The following is a 20997-nucleotide window of genomic DNA, read 5'->3' as shown; positions in this document are numbered from 1 at the left end:
CAGAAAGCAGGCCAGTTATCTACATACCTAAATCCCGGCTGACTACAAAAACTTGCCAGCCACCGGTTTGGCGAGACTAGTCTGCTAAACCTCTCATCATTGCCTCTCGCAAGGAGGTGCTGTGTTTCTGTGTTCATTGGTCGTAACTCCTACTCTTTTCTATCCTGTGAGCACGAGTTTGTTTTACTTGGCTGGCGACTTACTGAAAGCCACAAACACTTTAACTTACCGCTGCCCTTAGGCACATATGACCTTTTAGCAGAACTCCGTCAAGGGCCCCCCCTTACCACTTGCACCGCAGGCCCTGAGGCCAATTTCCCTTGTCAAGACTCCATGTTAGCCATTCATCCATCTCTCCGAACATGCATTCATCACTGTCACCATCTCATCCATCTTGCGTTGACGCACAGAGAGGGGCCCGACGTGGTTTGGGCTCCTGGACCTTGGTAGGGGGCCCCCGCCTTGGAACAGGCCCCTTGCACTCAGCTTCAATAAACAAACAAGAGCGACTGGAGGTTGACGGGGCCTCTTCATTGACAAACAGCACTTCACTTTTGGAGCGCTGAGGACGGAAAATCGGGTCTTAAGTTCATCAGATGTTTGGAGTCTCTTAAAAGGTTTTTTGTTCCTATCAGGAGTCGTGCTTCGAGTTTTTTGTCCGATTGAGATTCTGGAGCTTCTCTGTTTTCTTACTTTCATTGAAGCTTTGAGGAAGGAAAGGAAAGACCACGTCAGTCTCTGCTTCCTGCTTCCTGTGGTGTCCAGAAACAATCCAACTTCAGGAAGTTTCTGTTTGCTGTTGTCGAAGAATCTTCTTGGTAAATAATTAAAAAAACTGACTTGCTCAGTTTTGCTTTACTTAGAAACGTGAGCTCTAAATTGACAATAAAAAACAAAGCACCCGGGAGAACAGATTTACAGGACTACAAATAAAATCTGTTCTTTGGTAGGGGTTGTAAAGTAACTAAACAAATGAAAGTAGGTGACACAGTCTTCTGAACCGAATAAGAAAGCAAAAGGCATTGTGGGAGGGATGCCATAACAAAAACCAATAGAATACCAGCATTTTATATAACGTCAACCAAAAGGAGACAGTCATCTTAGAGATGTAGCTCATCATAGGCATGAACAATGCAAAGTTTGGACTCTGTTATAGGAATTGTGATATCTTATATTGATGTTGGATAGTGAGGAAAATACCCTAAGGAGGGGCCAAAATCATTTTTTCCACACTGTAAAGTGAAAACGTCGTAAGGCAGGGATGCCTTATCCTGGGGGTCTACCGTATGTACACCGAAGAGCAATCCAATTCGGTGAACAATTTTACAGTTGCAATACTTTTAAGGAACTTATCCATTGTTGTTGAAGAGGATGTCCAGTCATACTTTATAGTATGTTCTATGAATAATCTTATGAGAAGAGTAATTAATTTTGTTGGAATACAAATTATGAAGGGAACTCTACCTGTTTTAATCCAAATTTCAATATGGCCAGTTTGCCGCAAGCATGCTGTCTGAAAAGGATTCAGAAAATGGTTGTAATTATGAAACCCTTAAGCAACACACAAAGTTCTGGGTTTCTTTTTTCAGCACCGTGTTCTACTAGTTCGGCAGCTTTCATTTCTTGTCGTTTTAGTATTCTTCACTGTAAGCAAAGACCAGAGAAACTACTGTTTGTCTTGGCCACACCTAACAGTCACTCACCCCTTCCGCGTTTCAAGGCCCGACATTGGAAAAAAAAAACAGGTTTTTATCAATGTCAGGGTTTAGAGCAAGGAGATTTGAGACAAGTGAAGTAAGCAGTATGATGTTTTGGGGAATTTGTGTTGATGAATTAGCGGTTATACACTTCGTGTGAAAGTTTTCCCACTCAGCTTCTTGATAGAGAGCTCAAATAATATGTTTACATGCAGGAATAGGTCTGAATGAGATAAGAATTTAGTTTTTTTGATCAATCTGAATAATGAGTTTATGTAACTGGTGACAAGGACAGAGCACTGGCGACATCATTACGCAATTTTTGACGTAAAGATGATTTTATTTATCAAATCAAATATATTTGTAGATCAGTTTTCAGGCATTAATTTTCCACTGCAAGTGATGTTTAAAAATATTCAGCGTATGATAAGACTATAAAATCCCCTCTTTGATTCCCGCCCAACAATCCAAGACACCTAACACACACAGACACACAATAGTTTAATGCATCGATCCATTCATTATCTTCTGCTTATCAGGTCATGGGGGCAGCATCCTCAAAAAAGAAGTCAAGTCAAGTCATTTTTATTTGTATAGCCCTAAATCATGAAGAGTCTCAAAGGGCTTCACAGCACAAACCCCTATCCCTATCTCTAGCCACTTTTTTCCAGCTCATCCGACGGGATCCCGAGGCGTTCCCAGGCCAGCCTAGAGACATATTCTCTAGCGTGTCCCAGGTCGTCCCCGGGGCCTCTTGCCAGTGAGACATACCTGGAACACCTCCCGGGGGAGGCATCTAGGAGGCATCCTGATCAGATGCCCGAGCCACCTCAACTAGCTCCTCAATGCGGAGGAGCAGTGGCTCTACACAGAGTCCCTCCCGGATGACTGAGCTTCTCACCCCATCTTAAGGGAGAGCCCAGCCACCCAGCGGATATAACTTATTTCAGCCATTTGTAACCGAGATTGTGTTCTTTCGTTCATAACCCACAGTTCATGACCAAAGGTGAGGGTAGGAATGTAAATAGACTGGTATAGCGAGAACTTTGTTCCACGTCCAGGACGAAAACCACACTGCTCCCCCTGAATCCAAGATTAAACTTCTTGACGTACCCTCCTCTCCAGTACCCCCGAATACACCTTACCAGGGAGCCTGAGAAATGTGATTCCCTTGTAGTTGGAACACACTCCTTAAAAAGGTGAGCCACCACCCCTGTGTGCCAATCCAGAGGCACTCTCTCTGATATCCACGCGATGTTGCAGAGGCCTGTCAACTATCTTCTTCATTTTCTATATATTTCTATTTATTTATTTTATTTTTAATTATTTATTTTCTATTTATTAGCATTTTCTTTGGCCTTTTCACATACTGGTGTAAATCAATTAAGATTCCACATGTGGAATGGGTAATTTCTGTGAAAAATACATTCACATGGAAACGGAACAGGAAATGTTCTTTTTTTTTTCATAGTTTACTATATTTTTCCCTCAATAATCTAACTGGGCGTTTTGCATTGATTCTATAAAAGACCAAGTAGCCTTTTTTCTGGTATTTACTCCTTGACACACGACAGACGATTTTCTATGAAGAGGTGTACATTAACTTCTAGGGCGGCCAGAAGAACAAAGACACCTTGCCTTTCACAAAAAGAATGTGCTGGCACGTCAATCAAGCTCCCCACTAACACAGAAGCTCCCTTGGCCCAGCCCAACTGCTGGGCTACTTATTAACCGGGCCAAGAGGTGGTGAGTTGAGGAGCGGCGGATCCCGCCGAGCCCCTTTGGAAAGGCAGAAAAAAGACCGATCTTGCCTTATTGTAGAAATAAATGTGTAAATAAATACCATCAAATATATGCCATATCAAATGAATCAACACATAACTAAATCACGTGATACCTAAATATAAGACATAAATGCAATTTATTTTATTTTTTTGCGTTTTATTAATTCAATATTTCTTTGCTGCAGATTTGACATTTATTTTGTAATTTATTTGTTTCTCTATTTTTTTAGTGGTGCGTTTTCATGTGCATTTTCTGATGCATTTTGCCATTTGTTTAATTTATATTGTAGTGTATTTTGTCATTTGATTTGTCGGGTGCTTTGTCGTTTATTTTGTTTTGTTGTACCTTTTGTCTTGTGTTTTTCTGTGTGTTCTTTCGCCCATTTTATCGTGGATTTTGTCATTTGTTCATTTTTTTTCTATTTTGCTATTTAATTGTACATTTTGTCCTATGTTGTCATGCATTTGGTTGTGTATTTTGTCATTAATTTTGTCGAGTATTTTGGTGCATCATGACGTGTGTATTGCTCTTTATTTATTTTGGTATCTATTTTTTTTTTTTTTCGTCTTTTATTTTGTCATTTTTTAATTCATTTTGTTGTGTATTTTATCTTTTTTTGTCATGTATTTTGTCGTTTATTTTTTCATTTATTCATTTTGGTATTTTGCCGGGTATTTTCAGATTTAGATTCAGATATACTTTATTGTCATTCTAGTACACGTGTATACAGAACGAAATGTCGATACATCTGACCCGCACAGTTTCCTTGAATGTACAGATAAAACTAGACAATTCTCGCGGCAATTGTAAGAGTTGTGATTGATCTGGAAGATGATCCCGGTATGTATTTATAACCCCGGTTGTTAGCATTATGAGTTAGCATAAAGTTTTTAGCTCAGAGAGATGTTTCTGTCATTTTTTACTTGGTTCTGTGGGGGGACTCCAACACCGCCCCACCCCCCACCCTCCGGTACTGCCAAGTTCATTTGAGATGGGCCCACAACCGTTAGCAACAAGGATATGCCTTGTGAAGGTTTAAAAAAACACATTCATGGTAAAATAATAGTAATAACACTGTTATTACTCTTTAAAAACTTTTCAAATATACATGTTCAAATAGAATGGGCCGTTCGATTTGAATTGGCCCATCCGGAATGCATTGAGCCCATTCAATTTGCTGAGTCGTTAGCATTAAAATAATTTTTTAGCATAAAGAAGTTAGCATTTAGCCGTTAGCATCACTTTTTAGCACGTATCTGTTAGCATAAGTCATCAACATGAAGCCATTAGCATAAATTGTAAATATGAAGTCGTTAAAATATTTCCATTACCAAAATTTTTTAGCATAAAGAAGCTAGCATTTAGCCGTTAGCATCACTTTTTAGTATGTACCCATTAGCATAACTCATTAACATGAATCTATTAGAAAAATTTGTAAATATGAAGTTGTTACAATATAGCCATTCCCAAAATTTTTGGGCATGAAGAAGTTAGCATTGCCCACAGTGTTAACAGCTAGCTTGTGCTAATACTTGGCACAGCCAGCCCAACCCATTGCGGACAGTGTTTACAGCTAGCTTGCGCTAATACCTGGGCTGGCTGTGCCAGCCCAACCCATTGCGGACAGTGTTCACAGCTAGCTTGCGCTAATACTTGGGCTGGCTATGCCAGCCCAACAATTTGCTAGCGGCGCACATAACTGTTAGCATCCTCTCGCTAGCATCCACTCTTTTGAATTCACCATTTACCCATGGTTAAAAGTAATGTGGGTCGGGCCCCATCAAGCCACCATGGACAGTCCCTGCTTAGTCCCTACTACCCTCTGGAAAAGCCCTCGTTTCCATGACTACCCATAGAAATGAATGGGCCCATGTATTCCGGATGGGAGATTCTCAAAATCCATTATTCTGGATGGGGACGTTTTTTGGTCTCCGGGGCCCCTTGTATCGCTTATCCGTATCGTCGCAGGGAAGTCCTGATAGGGCCGTAATTTTAGGTCTATGAATCGTTGGGCTACTCCAAAAGCTCTGGGAGGAAGATAGATTTAATAATATTATTGAATAAGATCTCGGGGGATTATAATAGTTGCAGGCACAACTACATTGCCCTGTGCTTTCAGCACTTGGCAATGTAGTTGTGCCTTGCTGCAGCAATCACAACTAATAAAATAAAATGCCTTGTTGTTGATGAGAAGTGGGGCATTTTAGTGTGTATTTTGTCATTTATTTATTTTGGTGTATATTTTGGAGGCGGCTTCGTTGCTGTAACTTTTCCTTTTTAATCAGTGATAAACAAATCATTTTGAGCTAAAATTGATTAAGAAAATTGTGTTTTTTCATGTATTGAAGTATTACTTGATTTATTTATGTGTTTGTTTATCTATATGGCATATAGGGCCATTTATCTCTACAAAAGGCAGGATTGGTCCTCCATGTGAAAAGGCCCAGACCTGACTGGGCTATTGAGAAGGGGAAGCAGCTGCTGCCTACAGCTCACAGTCATCTTTTCACCTCTCCACACTCATAATCCCCAAATTCCTTCTTCATTCCTTCCTCCCTTCTCCTCGGCTGAGCCATTAACGTCCCTATTCACCGGCGAGCAGCAGGCGAGGAGAATGCCATGCCATTTGAAAAGCTTCTCAGATAGGAGTTGCCCCAAATTCCACATGGCCAGTCAAAAACAGGCTACTGCTATGACAAAAACAGCTCTTGACTTTGTTGCACGTCTTTGAGGACAAATTCCTGTTCTTGTTTGTGTGAGCATTTGAAGGAATTAACTCCATAAATTAAAGCAAACATTGGGATTTGCTATTGACATATACAAAAACAAGTAGAATATAAAGACTTTCTAAGATAATTGGTGTTTTTCTAAACCAAACGTTTGCACCTTTGTCCTTACAACACCCTCATAATAATCTTACTTGACATTGTTGTAAAACTTTCATAACATTACCAATATTTTGGTTTAAATCCAAATATTTTGATATTTGGACTTTGCACAGATTCAGAGGGGTGAGTGCTTTTAATTTTTGGATTAATCGTTCACGTTTGACATGCTCCCTGGATAGCTAGAACAAATGATAGTTAAAAGTACAGACGCTGTCCTACTTATGAACAAGATTGTTCTTATGTTGAATTAGTTTGTAGGTTACTTTAGTGCTATTTTTTCATGTTTAAGGTTTTACACGTGTGTTTAAGTAACCTGTAGTGTTTTGGACTGAAAAATAAATATTTAATAAAATTTGATGCTCTATTAGATAAATAAAGTGAAGTTTAACTTATTGTGGAAGATGGGGTTCAAGAATCAGGCTACTTCCTCCTCCGTGGTAGAAAGTGGGCAAAAAAAGCCATCCAACCATTTTCTTAACTGCATCAATCTTTCTTATTCCACTTTCATTTCAAAAGAAGCGGCTCGCCTCTTCTTTACACTTTGCCCTAACCATATTGATTGGATGCACAAGATATTAAACAATAAAAACGTCAAAGTCTATAGCACACTAGAGATACAATACACGTATTATGCTTACTCACAAACTAGGAAGTAGAAGCCGGATTTCTTCTTCGGGGTGGATGGTGGGAGACCTCTCACAGCGCCGTGCGGCGGAAAGAAGCACTACATTACTGTCATGTACTTGAAAAAAGGTGCACACAATACGAAATCTAACTTTCAGCAATGTTCGTATATTTTTCGACATCCCGAAAAAAAATGTTCGTATCTACCGTTTTTCGTAAGCCGAATGGTCGTAAGTAGGGGAGCGTCTGTAATGATAGATGGAACGATAGATCGATAGGAAGATCTACAAAGAGAAACAGCTCGATGGATTGATCTGTAAATAGATAGATATATATACATCCATGGATACATGTTTTGTGGGTAGCCCCAAATCTCGAGAAAATGGACCAGAGGTTGGGGTTCTCGAATAAAAGTTGGTAAAAAAAATAAACGCACTTGTATTCAAATTAGCAACCTAGCCAAACTATTACAACAACAAAAACAGCCCACAGCCATTGCTTTCGGCACAATCTTTAAACATTGGTTTCTTGATTAAAGTCAGGTGTGGGTAAGAAGTAACAGATATGTGGGCTGGTATGTCTTCTTGTTACCGTCCAGTGGAGGACAGTGGTGAGCCTGATCCAGAAATGCAGTAAGGGCTCAAAGGTTAAACCATGAAATGGGAAGGTAATATTGTACTTTTACACAGATTGTCACCTGAGAGCAAAGCAAGGGTGGAGATGTTTGGTTTTGGAATTTAAGTACATATATCTGTTTTTTTGTTTGTCTCTTTGTGTGTGTGCCCACCCAAGAAACCGGGAAAGGAGTTTAGATATGACCACCATCTTTCACAGGCAGTCAGGTTTGTTAGTGTCTCTCTCGCTCTCTTGCTCTCGCTCTCGCTCTCTCCAATCCAAATGCCTAAGCACCTCGACACCCAAGTCCAGATGAAACGGGACACAAGAAAGCAGCCATGTAACTCGGGTCAGTGCGACACAACATACTCTTCTTTTCAACAGCAGGGCCCGACAGTTTTCACCGGTTTACCCCTGCCACATCATACAGGTGCCCTGCCCATCCCTTAGAACGCGTCCAAACATCCCACTATCCTTTCACAAAACTCTTCACTCATTCCTATCACCAACAAGAGCTCTAGCTTCAACTATATTTCGACCTGTTTCCTGCAGTGCACTCATAACACCATCCATCCACGTCAATTGCAGCCTTCCTCTCTGTCTCCTTCCCTTTACTTCTGCTCTGTAGATCCTCTTCAACATTCGCTCCTCATCCATCCTCTCCATGTGTCTGAACCAACCCAGTACTCTCTTATCCACACACTTGCTCAGTTCCACTACTATTCTTGTTCTGTCTCTCACAATTTCATTTCTCAATCTATCCAATCTTGTCACTCCTAACTTACTCCTCAAACACTTTATCTCAAAAACATTTAATTTCCTTCTCAAATCTCCATTCAGGCTCTGCACCATACAACACAGTTGGCACAACCACACTCTCATACAGCCCCCTCTTAACATCCATACTCATGCTCTTGTTGCTCATCACTCCCCTCAAAGCACCCAAAACCTTGCTTCCTTGATTCACTTTGTGCAATACCTTGCACTCCATTCCACCAACTGCAGTCACATCACAACCCAAGTACCTTAAGCTTTCAACTTCTTCCAGCACCTGTCCATCCAACCTTATTTCCAACGCCATGCCCTCTCCATCACGTGAACACTTCATCACCTTACTCTTACCAACATTCACACATAACTTACGCCTATCACACACTCTTCCAAACTCCATTACCTTTGGCTTTGTTGACTCAGCATTTTTTTCAGCAAAAAGAGCAAGAGTATGACTGAACAGCTACTTTCATCTTACAGAGCCCAGTTTTCTTTTGTTTTCTCGTTGGATTCTTTGCATCGTAAAGTTAATATTTTCCAAACAATATTAATGTAATATTTTTGCCCCCTCGCATGCAGGCTTCAGATCAGGGGATTTTGTTATTGTGTCCTGTGCAGTTGTTTGAGACCTTTTCTTTTTAAGGGCTGCACACAAAAATTGTGACTTGACCTGACATGAAAACAATAACATATTTTGGCTCTTTGTACCCCCATATTCAGCATTTTAGTCTCTATCTGGACTCAGTCTTACTTTTTGGGTTTTTCATTCTCATGTGCCAATTGCCCTGCCAAGAAGGGAAATGACGCCCAAAAATGGTTTTGTGTCACAATCTGGGGAAAATTGTAATGGTGCACAGCTATTTTAGTTGTAGTTAATTAAGTTATTGGGGGCATTGCATATATGGTTACTGATTATCGGGCGGGCCGATTATCATCACTGAGATTTGGGAATTTGATGGAAATCGGTATCTGCATTTTTATTTTGTTCAATGGGACTATCATTTAGGGTCAGATACAACCGAGCTTTTCTCTCCCTCTCTCCTACCTTCTGTCTTCATGCTACCCAATTAGACTCCTGATTGGATAAGCGAGCAGGGGCAGGGGCAAGAAGAATAATGTTAAAGCGGAATAAACAGTGGCAGCTTTGTTAACTCCTGAGCCCCAACATGCCTGTGAGTTAATATCCCTGATAATACCAGGACTAAGAATACTAGGAAGTCTGTGGTAGAAAAGCGTGTATGTGATTAAGAGATGGCATGAAAAGGGTAGTTAACTTGTTTTTTATGAAAGCACGTTCAGATGAAGACTAATATATTATTAGCACTTATCATAACATTAGTTCGTCAATTAAGCGTGTTTGATTGTGAGAGAGCATAAAAAGCACGCAAGGGTGGAAGCCTGACTGATTAGCTGTTGCCATAACTTTCGTTCGTCAATCTGGCTGTAAAACAAGAGTGCCCTCATTGCTTAAATCGCGATCTTCATTGAAATTTTAATGCATATTTTGTTTGAGGTCAATTTAAGTCATGTTGGTCGTATTGACGTTTTTATTTATATTTAAAAAAACAGGATAATTTTATACCTTTTTACGAGTTTCTGCTAAGCATAATTTTATATCTTGCACTGTTATTGTTATTGTTGTTTTTGGTTTAAGTAAAAGATCAGTCTTTTTAGTTGTTTTATAATTCTAATGTATTTCCTGTAATCGGTTTCATAGAGCTATTATAAACATAGAGCTATTTATAAGAAATATATTTTTGTTTCAATTTGCATTAATAAAAATTTTGTACGCCAATATTTAAGCTTTTACAGCGATTGAATGTCTAATCAAAACAACAGTGTTCGGCCTCCTTTTAATATTAATAATTAGTTTCGCCCCTGATAAACCCATATCTGTTGATCCTCAAGTTCTGGTCTTGTGTTTTAAACGGAATACTTTGGACTTGCTCATTAGTTTCCAGCCTTTGGTAGCAGTGAGGTTGAGGCCGAAGTCCTCTGTAACTTGTTCCATTGTCATACGGCATACTCAAAGCACGCGAGTACTCTCTTTGAAGTATCGCAATTACTAACTTGCAGTCTGATCTGCTCAACCCGTAACAGGCGTGACCTTCACGTTCGTTTTCAGTTTTGGGACCATCTGTCCGAAGCTATTTCAACCCGGGGGCTGTTAAGCGTGACACGCTAGCTAAACTGACCCCAACAGGTGATCGGCAGCCGACACACTCTCATGTCAAATTGTTAAGTTGAATAAAACAGGCCGTCGTGTGAGGGCGCTTGCGGCAGCCGCTGCGGCCAAAAGGACCCCTCTCATTTCACTCTTTTATGGGGCGCTCACAAAGATATTTCACACGATATTAAGTTCGTATTTCAGTAGACCAACGCACGACGGGGCGCGCTACTTTCACTTCTGTTCGCTAATGTTAAGGTGACACTTGACTTCACAAGTTTATCTGCTTGGCCATGTGCGTGCGGCAGTGTTGGTAATAACACTTTTATAAATAAACAGAGTTGGATGGAGTAGCCAAAGATTTTACTCAAGTCAAGACTCGAATCTTGCTCAGAAAATTAAATAATCTTTTGACATACAACAACTTTTTGAAATCCTTGAAAATGCTTGAATTTTAATGTTGTGATTTAATTAATGAAAACTGCTTTGAGTATTATGTAAGGTGCTGGTTAACCCTTGAAATTAAGGCCATGTTACTGTTAAAAAGTGATGCAGACACATTGCCATTCCCGCCTCCTTGGGATCAAGGGCAACTGGCATTCTTTTGTATGATGTTGCCCTATGAAGCGGCATCGCCCCCTACGGGCACGGCCAAGAGAACAGGTGCATGCTACATCCAAACAGGGCACTATTACATCAATTATGGACCATTTTGTGTTTTTCCTTGCCCTCATGTAGGTTTTAGATCAGGGCATGGTGTAAAAATTGTTTACAGTTTGCAATAATAGTTTTTGATCCGCGCAGCCCTTTGAGACTCCTCGTGATAAAGGGCTATACAAATAAACATTAATTGACTTGACTGTATAAATACACATGCAAGAATAGAAATCGCACATGTGAATTGCAGATATATTTGTGGCTATTCAAAAAACATGATTCCCACCAGATCTGTACTTTTAATGGTACTGGAGAAATTGGAATATTGTCTGTTAGATGGACAATGTTTGTATAGCGCCTCCTAGTAGTAAAAAAACAACAACAAAAAACGTCATTCATTAAATTAGAGCAATATTGTGATAAAAAGACAAAATGTATAAACTATCATATAACATGATTTTTTTAAAATAAGACGGAGTAATGTTTTTACTTCTAGACTGTATAGTGCAACAAACCACAAGGAACATAAAAAACTACGGATACTCAAAGTTACAAAACGCATCTTTTTACTTTTTTTCACACAGCTGTTTAGAGTTTTTGGACACATGTAGTAGGAAGATGGCAGACAATTTTAAGCTTAAATCAAATTAAAGAATTTGTGACCTATATTTGTTTGATACTATATGTATTTTTGCTCGTTAATCAAATCGATATGTTTTTTTTTAATGAATTAAGTTCTTTTGAGGTGCTAAATTATACTCAATTTCCCTTTTCGAAAACATAATTCTCTTTTTGCTTTTATGAAAGCATTAAAGCATATTTTTCGTCAGATATATGATCTTTTTACTTTGGATTCATCCAGTCATGACTCTAATTGGTTCAAAATGCTCCACATCCAAATAAAATATTGAGCATCTACTTTGTTTTTGTTTTTTCATTCCTTTTTTTAACCAACCACTAAATGGTTACAGTATTCAACACAGAACAAGCATTGAAATTTGTAATTATTATATTTTATAACTTGAGACGCACTTCAAACAAACTGTGCTTGGCCGCTATCTTGCTTATATGGAAGCCTGAATGACAATTTTGTTAGCCTGGTGCTTTTAGCACTTAATGGCTTCTTAGCTTCAACAGCTCATCCTTGCTTTTAATAGGCAGAGTCCTATGATTCAGGAACCATTTTTTTCAACGGTTTCCTTCTCTAGCTACACGTGTTAGCCACCTGGCCGCAGTCTATAGCTTGCCACTAGCTACTGGTGTTTTGTCATTCAGTGTCACTTGCCTTACACTGGTGGTCACACAAGCAAACATCTTTTTTGGGATTTAGACAACTTCCACTTTTTTCCAGTGTTTCCTTTTCCAATCACTCATTTTAGCCACTTGGTTGCAGGCATCGGTGCTTTACTGCTTGATGCTTTTGTTATTGATAGCTGCGCCTGCTTTGTTCTTTCGTGTCATTCGTTGAGTTCAATGATTTGGATATCTTTTTTTCCACTGTTTCCTTCTCTTGCCACTTGGCTAAAGGTTACCGCTATATGCCATTGTTATTGTCAGCTTCTCTTGTTATGTCCTTCAGTGTCGTTTTCCTTTCCCAGATGGTCACGAGTTACGTGATTCAGGCATCTTTGACTTTTTCCTTCTTTAGCCATGTTTTATTATCCACTTGGCTGCAGGCTTTGACTCACAGCTAGCCACTGTTTACATTTTTAGCCTCTCCATGTAAATAATTTTTTTTTTTTGGGAGGGGTTGGGGGGGACTCATACGCTTTCCTCAAATGGTCATGCAAGCAATCTTCAATGAGTTCCATAGGTGTTTCCCTTTCAAGCCATTCACGTTAGTAATCTGACTAATTGTTATTTTTTGCCGTTACAACGCAGTTATTTTTACTGATGGTCAAAAGAGGTGCTTCACTTGAAATAATTTGAGACGAGCTGTGTAGACGTGGGTAAGTGTCACTTGCAAATAGACCATAACATACTACTGTGGGCACACTCAGTAACGATGTGGCAGTATTGGCAATATAGTTTTACGCTATTAAGTACATGACATCATATAGAGAGAGGGATTGGATAGTCACTTTATATTGCTTTACCGTTGACTTTTGTGTGAACAAAATATTTGAAGCACTGTTGCCTCTTTCTACTTCCCCAGTGTTTCGTGTTGTGAGAGTTGTTTGATTTCTTTATTTTACACTAGATCTAAATGGTTTCTTATATTTTAAGTATTCGATAGTTTAATAACATATACAGGCAGAGTTGTTGATGTTTCAAAGTTAAGCATGACTGGAACTCGTACTGTAGCTTCACACGGTACTCGTCTTCCTTGGGCGGAATGCGGGACGACTGGTTGTGTTTGTTGTAAGAGAAAGGCGGTCATCTTATTAAAAAAAAAAAAGAAGAGACAGAGCGCCGTCTAACCATTTGAGTCAACACAGCACAGTTTTTCTTCACATATCTAGTTTACCTTTGACCTTTGTGTAATAACACGTCCTTACAAGGTAAAAAGTTCATGCAGCAACAAAATCTTCAAGCTTGCTCATACATCAAGTTTAAATTAAGTCACACTTGCTAACATCTTTTTTTCTTTTCAGCATGTCAGCCTGGCTTCTTCAAAGCAGATGCTTCCGGTGAGAAGTGTCAGCCCTGTCCTGCCAACACCCAGGGGCCAGGCCCCAGGGCTTTGTTGTGTTCCTGCATGGACGGCTTCTTTCGGGCCCCCAGCGACTTCCCTACTGGCCCCTGCTCAGGTGATGATACGCCTTCATCTCCTTTGTCACAAGTTTGACTTCTGGTTCTCAGACAAAATTGCAAAGCATTTTTTTGCAAATTTAGCTCGCCTAGATGGGAAACTCGGATCCTATTTAGTGTTCACCCAAAAATATAAACCCTCTAGTGGGCCACCAGGGTTTAATTGGTCCCTACCAGGAAAATGATCCTTATTTGGACTAATTTTAATCATATTAATGGCTCCACACCATTGTGCATTGTCTGTCACTGACAGAAGAATCTGAATCAGGCCCTCAAAGCTTAGCACTTTGTGTTCCTAAATGCTAATATTATGTCAGGACTAATGTTATTTTGGTTTTGTTAATCAAATTGTAATGTTTCAGAGGTTTTGTGTCGTTTCCGTCAACATTGATCTGAAGTTGAATTATAAATAGTTAAAAGTTATTGTTTTTAAACGTTTGTTTGTTTTTAAACACTGAAAAGTCAATACAGTGGAACCTCGGTTCTCGACCATAATCCGTTCCAGAACCCTGTTCGAAAATCCATTTGGTCGATCACCGAAAAACGTTTTTCCTATTAAAAGTAAAATTGTTTTAATCCGTTACAACACCCTGAATATTTACCATGAACGTAAACATGAAGCTAACCCAGGCTAATCGTACGTTCGTGTAAGCGTAATCTTCCGTACGAAAGATTACGCTGACATGAACGTGTAAAAATAAAAAAATCAGGTTGTTTACACGTCATTTAGCACCCGGGTCTCCACAACAAGTGGCTAGCGCTTTATTGGAAAGGGAGCTCCGTTCCAACACCCTGAAGGTTTTACGTAAACAAAGCTAACCCAGGCTAATTGTACGTTTGCGTTATCGTAATCTTCCGTACGAAAGATTACACTAACATGAACGTGTAAAAATAAACAAAGGGTAAAGATAATAATTATGAATAGGATTTCTTACCTTTGTGGTGCTCAGCAGAAGCCATGCTGTATGTATAGCAAGATCGGAAACTCGCACACCTTCTTCATATTTTGCTATTATTTCTTTCTTAAATGCAATAGTTGTACCACTACTCTTCTTTTTTTCACCTGTAGCAACTTTGCTGCTTGCACCGACCTTCTTCGGAGGCATAATTAGGGGATAAAACACTTGGTACACCTATATTAAAAGCGAAAGCAAAACGAAACACGTCCGCACGTGATAACAGTTCTTCATGAGGGGTGGGGGCAATCTACATGATCTACACCCGTACGCCGCTCAGCATCGCACCCTAGCTTACCGGCGTTCGAATTCCGATTATTTGACGAAACAGCGAAGCAAGAATTTCTCGAAATTTTTGGTCGAGAACCGATTTGTTCGAACTGAGAGACGTTCGAAAACCGAGGTTCCACTGTATTTCTAATTCCTATTTTGTTGTTGTTTTTCTGGGATTCGGTGTTGCTTGACTTTAGTGTAAAAACGTTTAAATTAGTTAAAAGTTCACTGTCGTGAAAAAAATAAAGGCTACTATAATATATGAGTAAAATGCATTTTTATTCATTCGTTTCATGCTTAATGTTAAGTTATTATTATTGGTATTCTATAGGTTATTGCAACAAAAAAATCTTAAACGCCATTTGCGAGCTAAGCAGAACGAGCCGCTTCTCTAAAAAGAACATGAATTCCCATCACTAATAGGTTGCGCTTTACAATAACATACGTGTCAACTTACTCTATTATTTATACGTTATTTGATCAAATTCAAATTGTGTACGCCGTGTAAAAGTTTTTGTATGTGAAAAAAATGAAATGCGCACGGACCACACCTAGACTGTCCACCCATTGGGGTATGGAAAACACTCCAATTTACGATAAGGACCAATCTACCGAATACATTCATGCATAATGTGCATTTCTTTCAATCTAAAAAAGTAACGGTAGTGTATTACAGTATTTGTGCAATGATTGATCGGTCGAAAAACATGAATTGGATGGATTGGGAATCAGAGGATGTGGCGTTGAGAGCGGGTTTTATTTCATCTTGGCACTATAGTCACAGTACCAGAGACGATTTTTTTAGAGTGGAGAAAACAAAGGTGCCCTGAAAAAAAACAAATACATTGGGACCTCGCTACTTCGCGGTTGGACGTTCGTGGCTTCAGAGCTTCGCAGTCTGTAATGGTTAAAAAAATATATATTTTATTTTTATTTTATTTTTTATTTTTTTTGAAGGAGCGTCGCTACTTTGCAGATTTTCACTTTTTGCGGGAATCCCCCTCGGCCGACGACCCTAGCACGGCGCGCCGTTCTCTTTTCCCGGCGCGCGGTTTCGGTGCGGCTTCCGCTTCACCGCCCCCCCTAACCCCACAGGTCCCCCCAGGTACCCTTTTCCCCCGCGGCCGCCCGTCCGTCGGCCGGAGCCATCAAGGGCTGTGTAGCGCCATGTAGAGCCATCGCAGCCCGGGCGGGAGACGCCGGGCGCTCAGCGCGGAGGCCGGCGCCTGGCTTGGCTTGTCGCAGTGTCGTGCGTATCGCGCCCGAAAGTACTAGCGCCGCGAGTTAGGGGCTCGCTCGCGGGAGCGACCGAACGGCACCCGCATTGCGGCGCAAGTATAATCCCTGTCGTCAATTTGTCTCCGATCGTCCTGGGCGGACGTAAAATCGCCCAGCTGTACGACTCTTAGCGGTGGATCACTCGGCTCGTGCGTCGATGAAGAACGCAGCTAGCTGCGAGAACTAATGTGATTTGCAACTGCGATTGGCTGGCAACCAGTTCAGGGTGTCCCCTCCCCACTGCCCGGAGATGGCTGGGACTTTTTTGAAGGTGCACCGCTACTTCGCGGATTTTCACTTATCGCGGGTGGTTTTGGTCCCCATTAACCGCAATAAGCGAGGTCCCACTGTACATACAAAAAGCAAGTCAAGTTATTTTTATTTGTATAGCCCTTAATCACAAAGAGTCTCAAAGGGCTTCACAGGTTATTACAACAGACTATTATTTATTTATTTATTTTTATTATTACACCACTATTATTACACCATCCCCTGATCTGGAACCAACATGAGAGCAAGGAAAAACTCAAAAAACCTCAGCATGAGGAAAGTGAAGAAACCTTGAGAAGGGACCGAACATGTGGTATCCCCCTTCCAGGATTACATGACAGCAAAGAATGTTGCAATCACAAATAATACAGAGATATTGTCCACGAAAAGTATAGGTTATTCATAGATAGATAGATAGATAGATAGATAGATACTTTGTTCATCCCCGAAGGGAAATTCACATTTCATATGCTATAGCGTAGAAGTGAGTCTTGAGCTTAGATTTAAACATTTCCACTGAGGTTGCAGATCGGATCTCAGGAGGAAGAGCATTTCACAGCACCGGTGCCCGGATGGATAACGCTCTCGAACCAGCGGAACACAATGAGGTTAACAACGTTTCGGTGTATCTGATGATAAATCAGAATTAAAAGTACATAAAATGAATAAATTGTAAATTTTACGTTGGTATTGTGTTCATAGTTCTCCAGTGTGAATTTAATATTTTAATAATGTCTGCACATATTCAACACTTGTCACTTGCAACTCTTAGTTTGAGCTGAGAAAAATTGAAACAAAATGTCATACCGATTTTTAAGCAAAATGTAGGAGTGCGGATTGCAAACAAGTGCGTGTTATACTCAAAAAAATACATATGTTTACATTTTTTAAAATATGATCTATGATAAAAAAAAAAATAGGATTGACATTTTCTAAGCCACAAACTAGCATCATTTTCAAAGGTTTACATTTGCTAGAAACTAGCTAAGACTAGCATCATTGTCCTCCGCTCGCCAGGAAACAAGCAGCGTTTGTTTTTATATAGAATTGTCTTTATCTTTGCCCAAAACTTAAGAAAATGGCAATCTTAATTTTATCTCAGTTGTTTGATAAAATGTTTTTTGCAACCACTTTTTGACCATTTTTCTTTCATCCCTTAGAAAACTTTGTTGCTTTAATCGCCTCTGTATTCTTAAAGCTTCAATGTGTAATATTTGACTACTAGATTGTCTGGTGCAAGTGAGGCCCTATTCGACTGAGCACATCATGGTGGCATCCCGCCGCACAGTCTTACACTTGAATTTTGCTCGTTTTGGGGCACGCGAAATCATTTATTGTTGATGTCCAATGGTGGGGAAAATACTGTAAAATGGGGGCCGAAAAATCTTGTATTCCACTTCGTAACGTAAAAATATCTTAAGCTAAGGATGTCATAACCCAGGGGTCTACTGCAAAGGTTTATCTGTAGTTTAAAATTAAATCTCTTGGCCCTAATTTGGAGCCCGTCTACTCACTATTTTACCATCCATATTCACCTCAGGCCTCCCGTCAGCCCCCAAAGACCTGACAGCCACCACCACGCAACTGTCCTCCGGAAAACTCCTACTGTCCTGGAATCCGCCAGAGGACAGTGGCGGTCGGACAGACCTGACATACAGCGTGGAGTGCCAACGCTGCGAGGGACAGTCCTGCCAGCCCTGCGGAGACAAAATCCACTACGACCCATCTAGCGCCGGTCTGACCGACACCAGGGTGTCTGTGAGCGAGCTGGATGCCCACCTCAACTACACCTTCACCGTTGAAGTCCATAGCGGCGTGTCCGGGTTTGCTCCCCTGGCAGCGCCCGCCACCAGTTCTTTGACTACGTCGCTGCACTACACAGGTGAACCACTGGGCAGCTTTAAAGTAGCAGTGACCAACGTGGTCCCCGTGAGCACCCAATAGCCCTAATAAATGTGAAGAGGATCCAAATGTGGACACACGTCAAGTTGACAATCTTTAATAGGGACAAGGGAAGTAGCAAAAGCCACTCCGTAAAGCAAGGGAAATTAATAACAGGGGACAAATACACAGTCCAAAAAAATGTAAGGCTGGATAAATAAAAAGTTACTACTGTATTTTTCTCACTGTAACGTGCCCTGGGTTATAAGGCGCACCCCCAAAAAACTAGTCTTTTGTGATATTCATTTCATGTGTAAGGTGCACTGGAATGTAAGTTGCATTAAAGTAAAACTACTGTAAGGGCTATGGCTGCACAAAGAATTAAAAAAGGGCCATATTTGCGCCTGACCAGTCGGAATATATTACTGATCACAATTGCATAACATTGTATGCAACGGAAATCAAACCCAGATCTCAGCGTTGAATGCGGCAGATCCTATTCACTACACCACTAGCGATACAGAATACAAATGAAAATGCAGGCACGGTACGCAATCGTTGATGTTATTTAAGGACTGGGTCGCAAAAACATTGTCAGACATTAATCCGGTCCTCAGTATAGCTGACATGCAAAGTTTTTCCAAAACACAAGAGATTATGAATTGAATAACAAGAAAGTAAGTAAAGTAATTTATTCGGTCTTAAATGAATGGACAATATTGTGGGAAGTAATTCAGTCGTCAAGAAAGATATGAATGGTCGCCAATTTGGGGGTATTGGCTGCGCCTTATAACCTGGAAAATACTGTATTCATAAAGGAAACATCGAGGGTTTTAGAGAGCAGTGTGGAGAGGCAAGTTCTGTGACGATCAGACGATAGGAATCTGTCCATGCTGTCGTTATTATATGCAGGGGATTCATGAGTGCCAAGTGCGCCCAATCAGGTTATCAGTCCCCTGGCAGGGTTCGGCTCACTGGGACCTCACAAGAACACCTGAGTTTGCAGACTGGTTCTGAAAATAGATCACTAGTGATTGGTCATTTTGATTTTCTAGGTAATTTTATTTCTAACTGGTCTGGTTTTAGTAGTTGGCTGAGCCTATTTAAACACCGCTTTTAATGATTACAACCTGGTAATAACATAGTCACAACAAAGTAGTAACAAGATAAGTTATTTCAAAAATTGATATCTAACTTGTAGCCCTTAATAGTATTAACATGGGACCAAGTCACACATGTGCAAGTCTCAAGTAAGTCCCAAGTATTTTTTTCTTGGGCAAGTCAAGTCAAGTCAAGTCACAGGCTGTGTCAAGTCAAGTCAAGTCCTGTAATAGGTCAAGTCAAGTCCAAGTCAAGTCACCTTTGGCGTACTGTTGTAATTTTAGCTTCAGAATCTGATCTTAATAAAGTGAAAGGCAATATATAAGAAATCAAGTAATCATCCTTGGCTAATGTGCCTAACCTGTAATAAAATATTTGTATCCTAAATACTCATGTTCAGTAAAATACATCATAGACTCAAACAAACAGTGATATCGTCAGTATTTGGTATTTATTGACAGAAAAAGTGATCTGTAGATCGAAACCCAAACTTTTACTTTTTTTTTACTTTTACAAAGTAACAATAACAGCTAAAACAAATACTAACTTACAGAGGATTAAACTGTCACATTTCTCTTGCTCTTTTCTTTGCAGATTTCTCTCTCACACGCTTTCTGTCACTCACTCAAACAGTATATCCATAAGTCAATCCCTTTTTATGAGGAAACAAATAACAGCTAAAACAAATAGCTTATTATTATTAAACTTTGTTACATTTCTCCTCTCTCTCTCACTCACACACTCTCACTCACTCACTCACTCACTCACTCACTCACTCACTCACTCACTCACTCACTCACTCACTCACTCACTCACTCACTCACAATGACACAAATTAACTCACTCACTCAGTCACTGTATATCCATCAGTCATTCCCTTTTTACAAGGTATTGCATTTGCAAAATAGAAGATTAGACAGGGTCTTATCTGCAAGCCGAGCTCGATGGGGTCTCATAATGATTCCACCATGGCTGAAGACTCTTTCCACTGGGGAACTTGAGGCTGGCACTGACAAAGCTTTCATTGCAACAGGAAAAAGGGCAGGGAGGACAGCCCTGTTTGCGTCCCAGAAGGACAGACAAGGCTGCCCACAACAAAGAGAAAAATAGTTATTTAGTTGTGTCTCTGGGTTGGTGGTTGGGTCCTGCTTGCGGCGTTTTTTGTAGCCTGAGAATAGGCCAGTGCTGTCTTCTTGCTGGCTTTCGCTTTCCTCCTCTAGGAATTCAGGACTCTGGGATGTTGTGTGAGGTTGCACCTCACGTAGAATCAGATCTAATTAAAA

General features: G+C 40.3%; 2 protein-coding genes and 1 pseudogene across 4 annotated transcripts in view; 2 read left to right on the top strand and 1 right to left on the bottom strand.

The window, feature by feature from the left end:
* epha2b (eph receptor A2 b) overlaps window positions 1-20997 on the top strand; it is a 95688-nt gene that overhangs the window by 39894 nt on the left and 34797 nt on the right. For both annotated transcript variants that reach the window (XM_088332997.1, XM_088332996.1), the window contains exons 4-5: window positions 13799-13954; window positions 18273-18614. In XM_088332997.1, coding sequence (XP_088189123.1) covers window positions 13799-13954; window positions 18273-18614 — 498 coding nt within the window. The remainder of the gene's footprint in view (window positions 1-13798; window positions 13955-18272; window positions 18615-20997) is intronic.
* Window positions 16585-16739, top strand: LOC148370484 (5.8S ribosomal RNA; annotated as a pseudogene).
* The window catches only part of LOC148370476 (zinc finger BED domain-containing protein 4-like), a 214916-nt gene continuing 214165 nt past the window's right edge, over window positions 20247-20997 (bottom strand). For both annotated transcript variants that reach the window (XM_088333001.1, XM_088333002.1), the window contains one exon: window positions 20247-20987. In XM_088333001.1, the coding sequence (XP_088189127.1) occupies window positions 20596-20987 (392 nt within the window). In that variant the 3' untranslated portion in view covers window positions 20247-20595. The remainder of the gene's footprint in view (window positions 20988-20997) is intronic.

The sequence above is a fragment of the Urocampus carinirostris genome, chromosome 3, assembly GCF_059441175.1.
Source record: "Urocampus carinirostris isolate Australia breed hairy pipefish chromosome 3, RoL_Ucar_1.0, whole genome shotgun sequence".
NCBI lineage: Eukaryota > Metazoa > Chordata > Actinopteri > Syngnathiformes > Syngnathidae > Urocampus > Urocampus carinirostris.
Note: the sequence above shows the minus strand (reverse complement) of the source record. Positions and strands in the feature narration are given on the sequence as shown.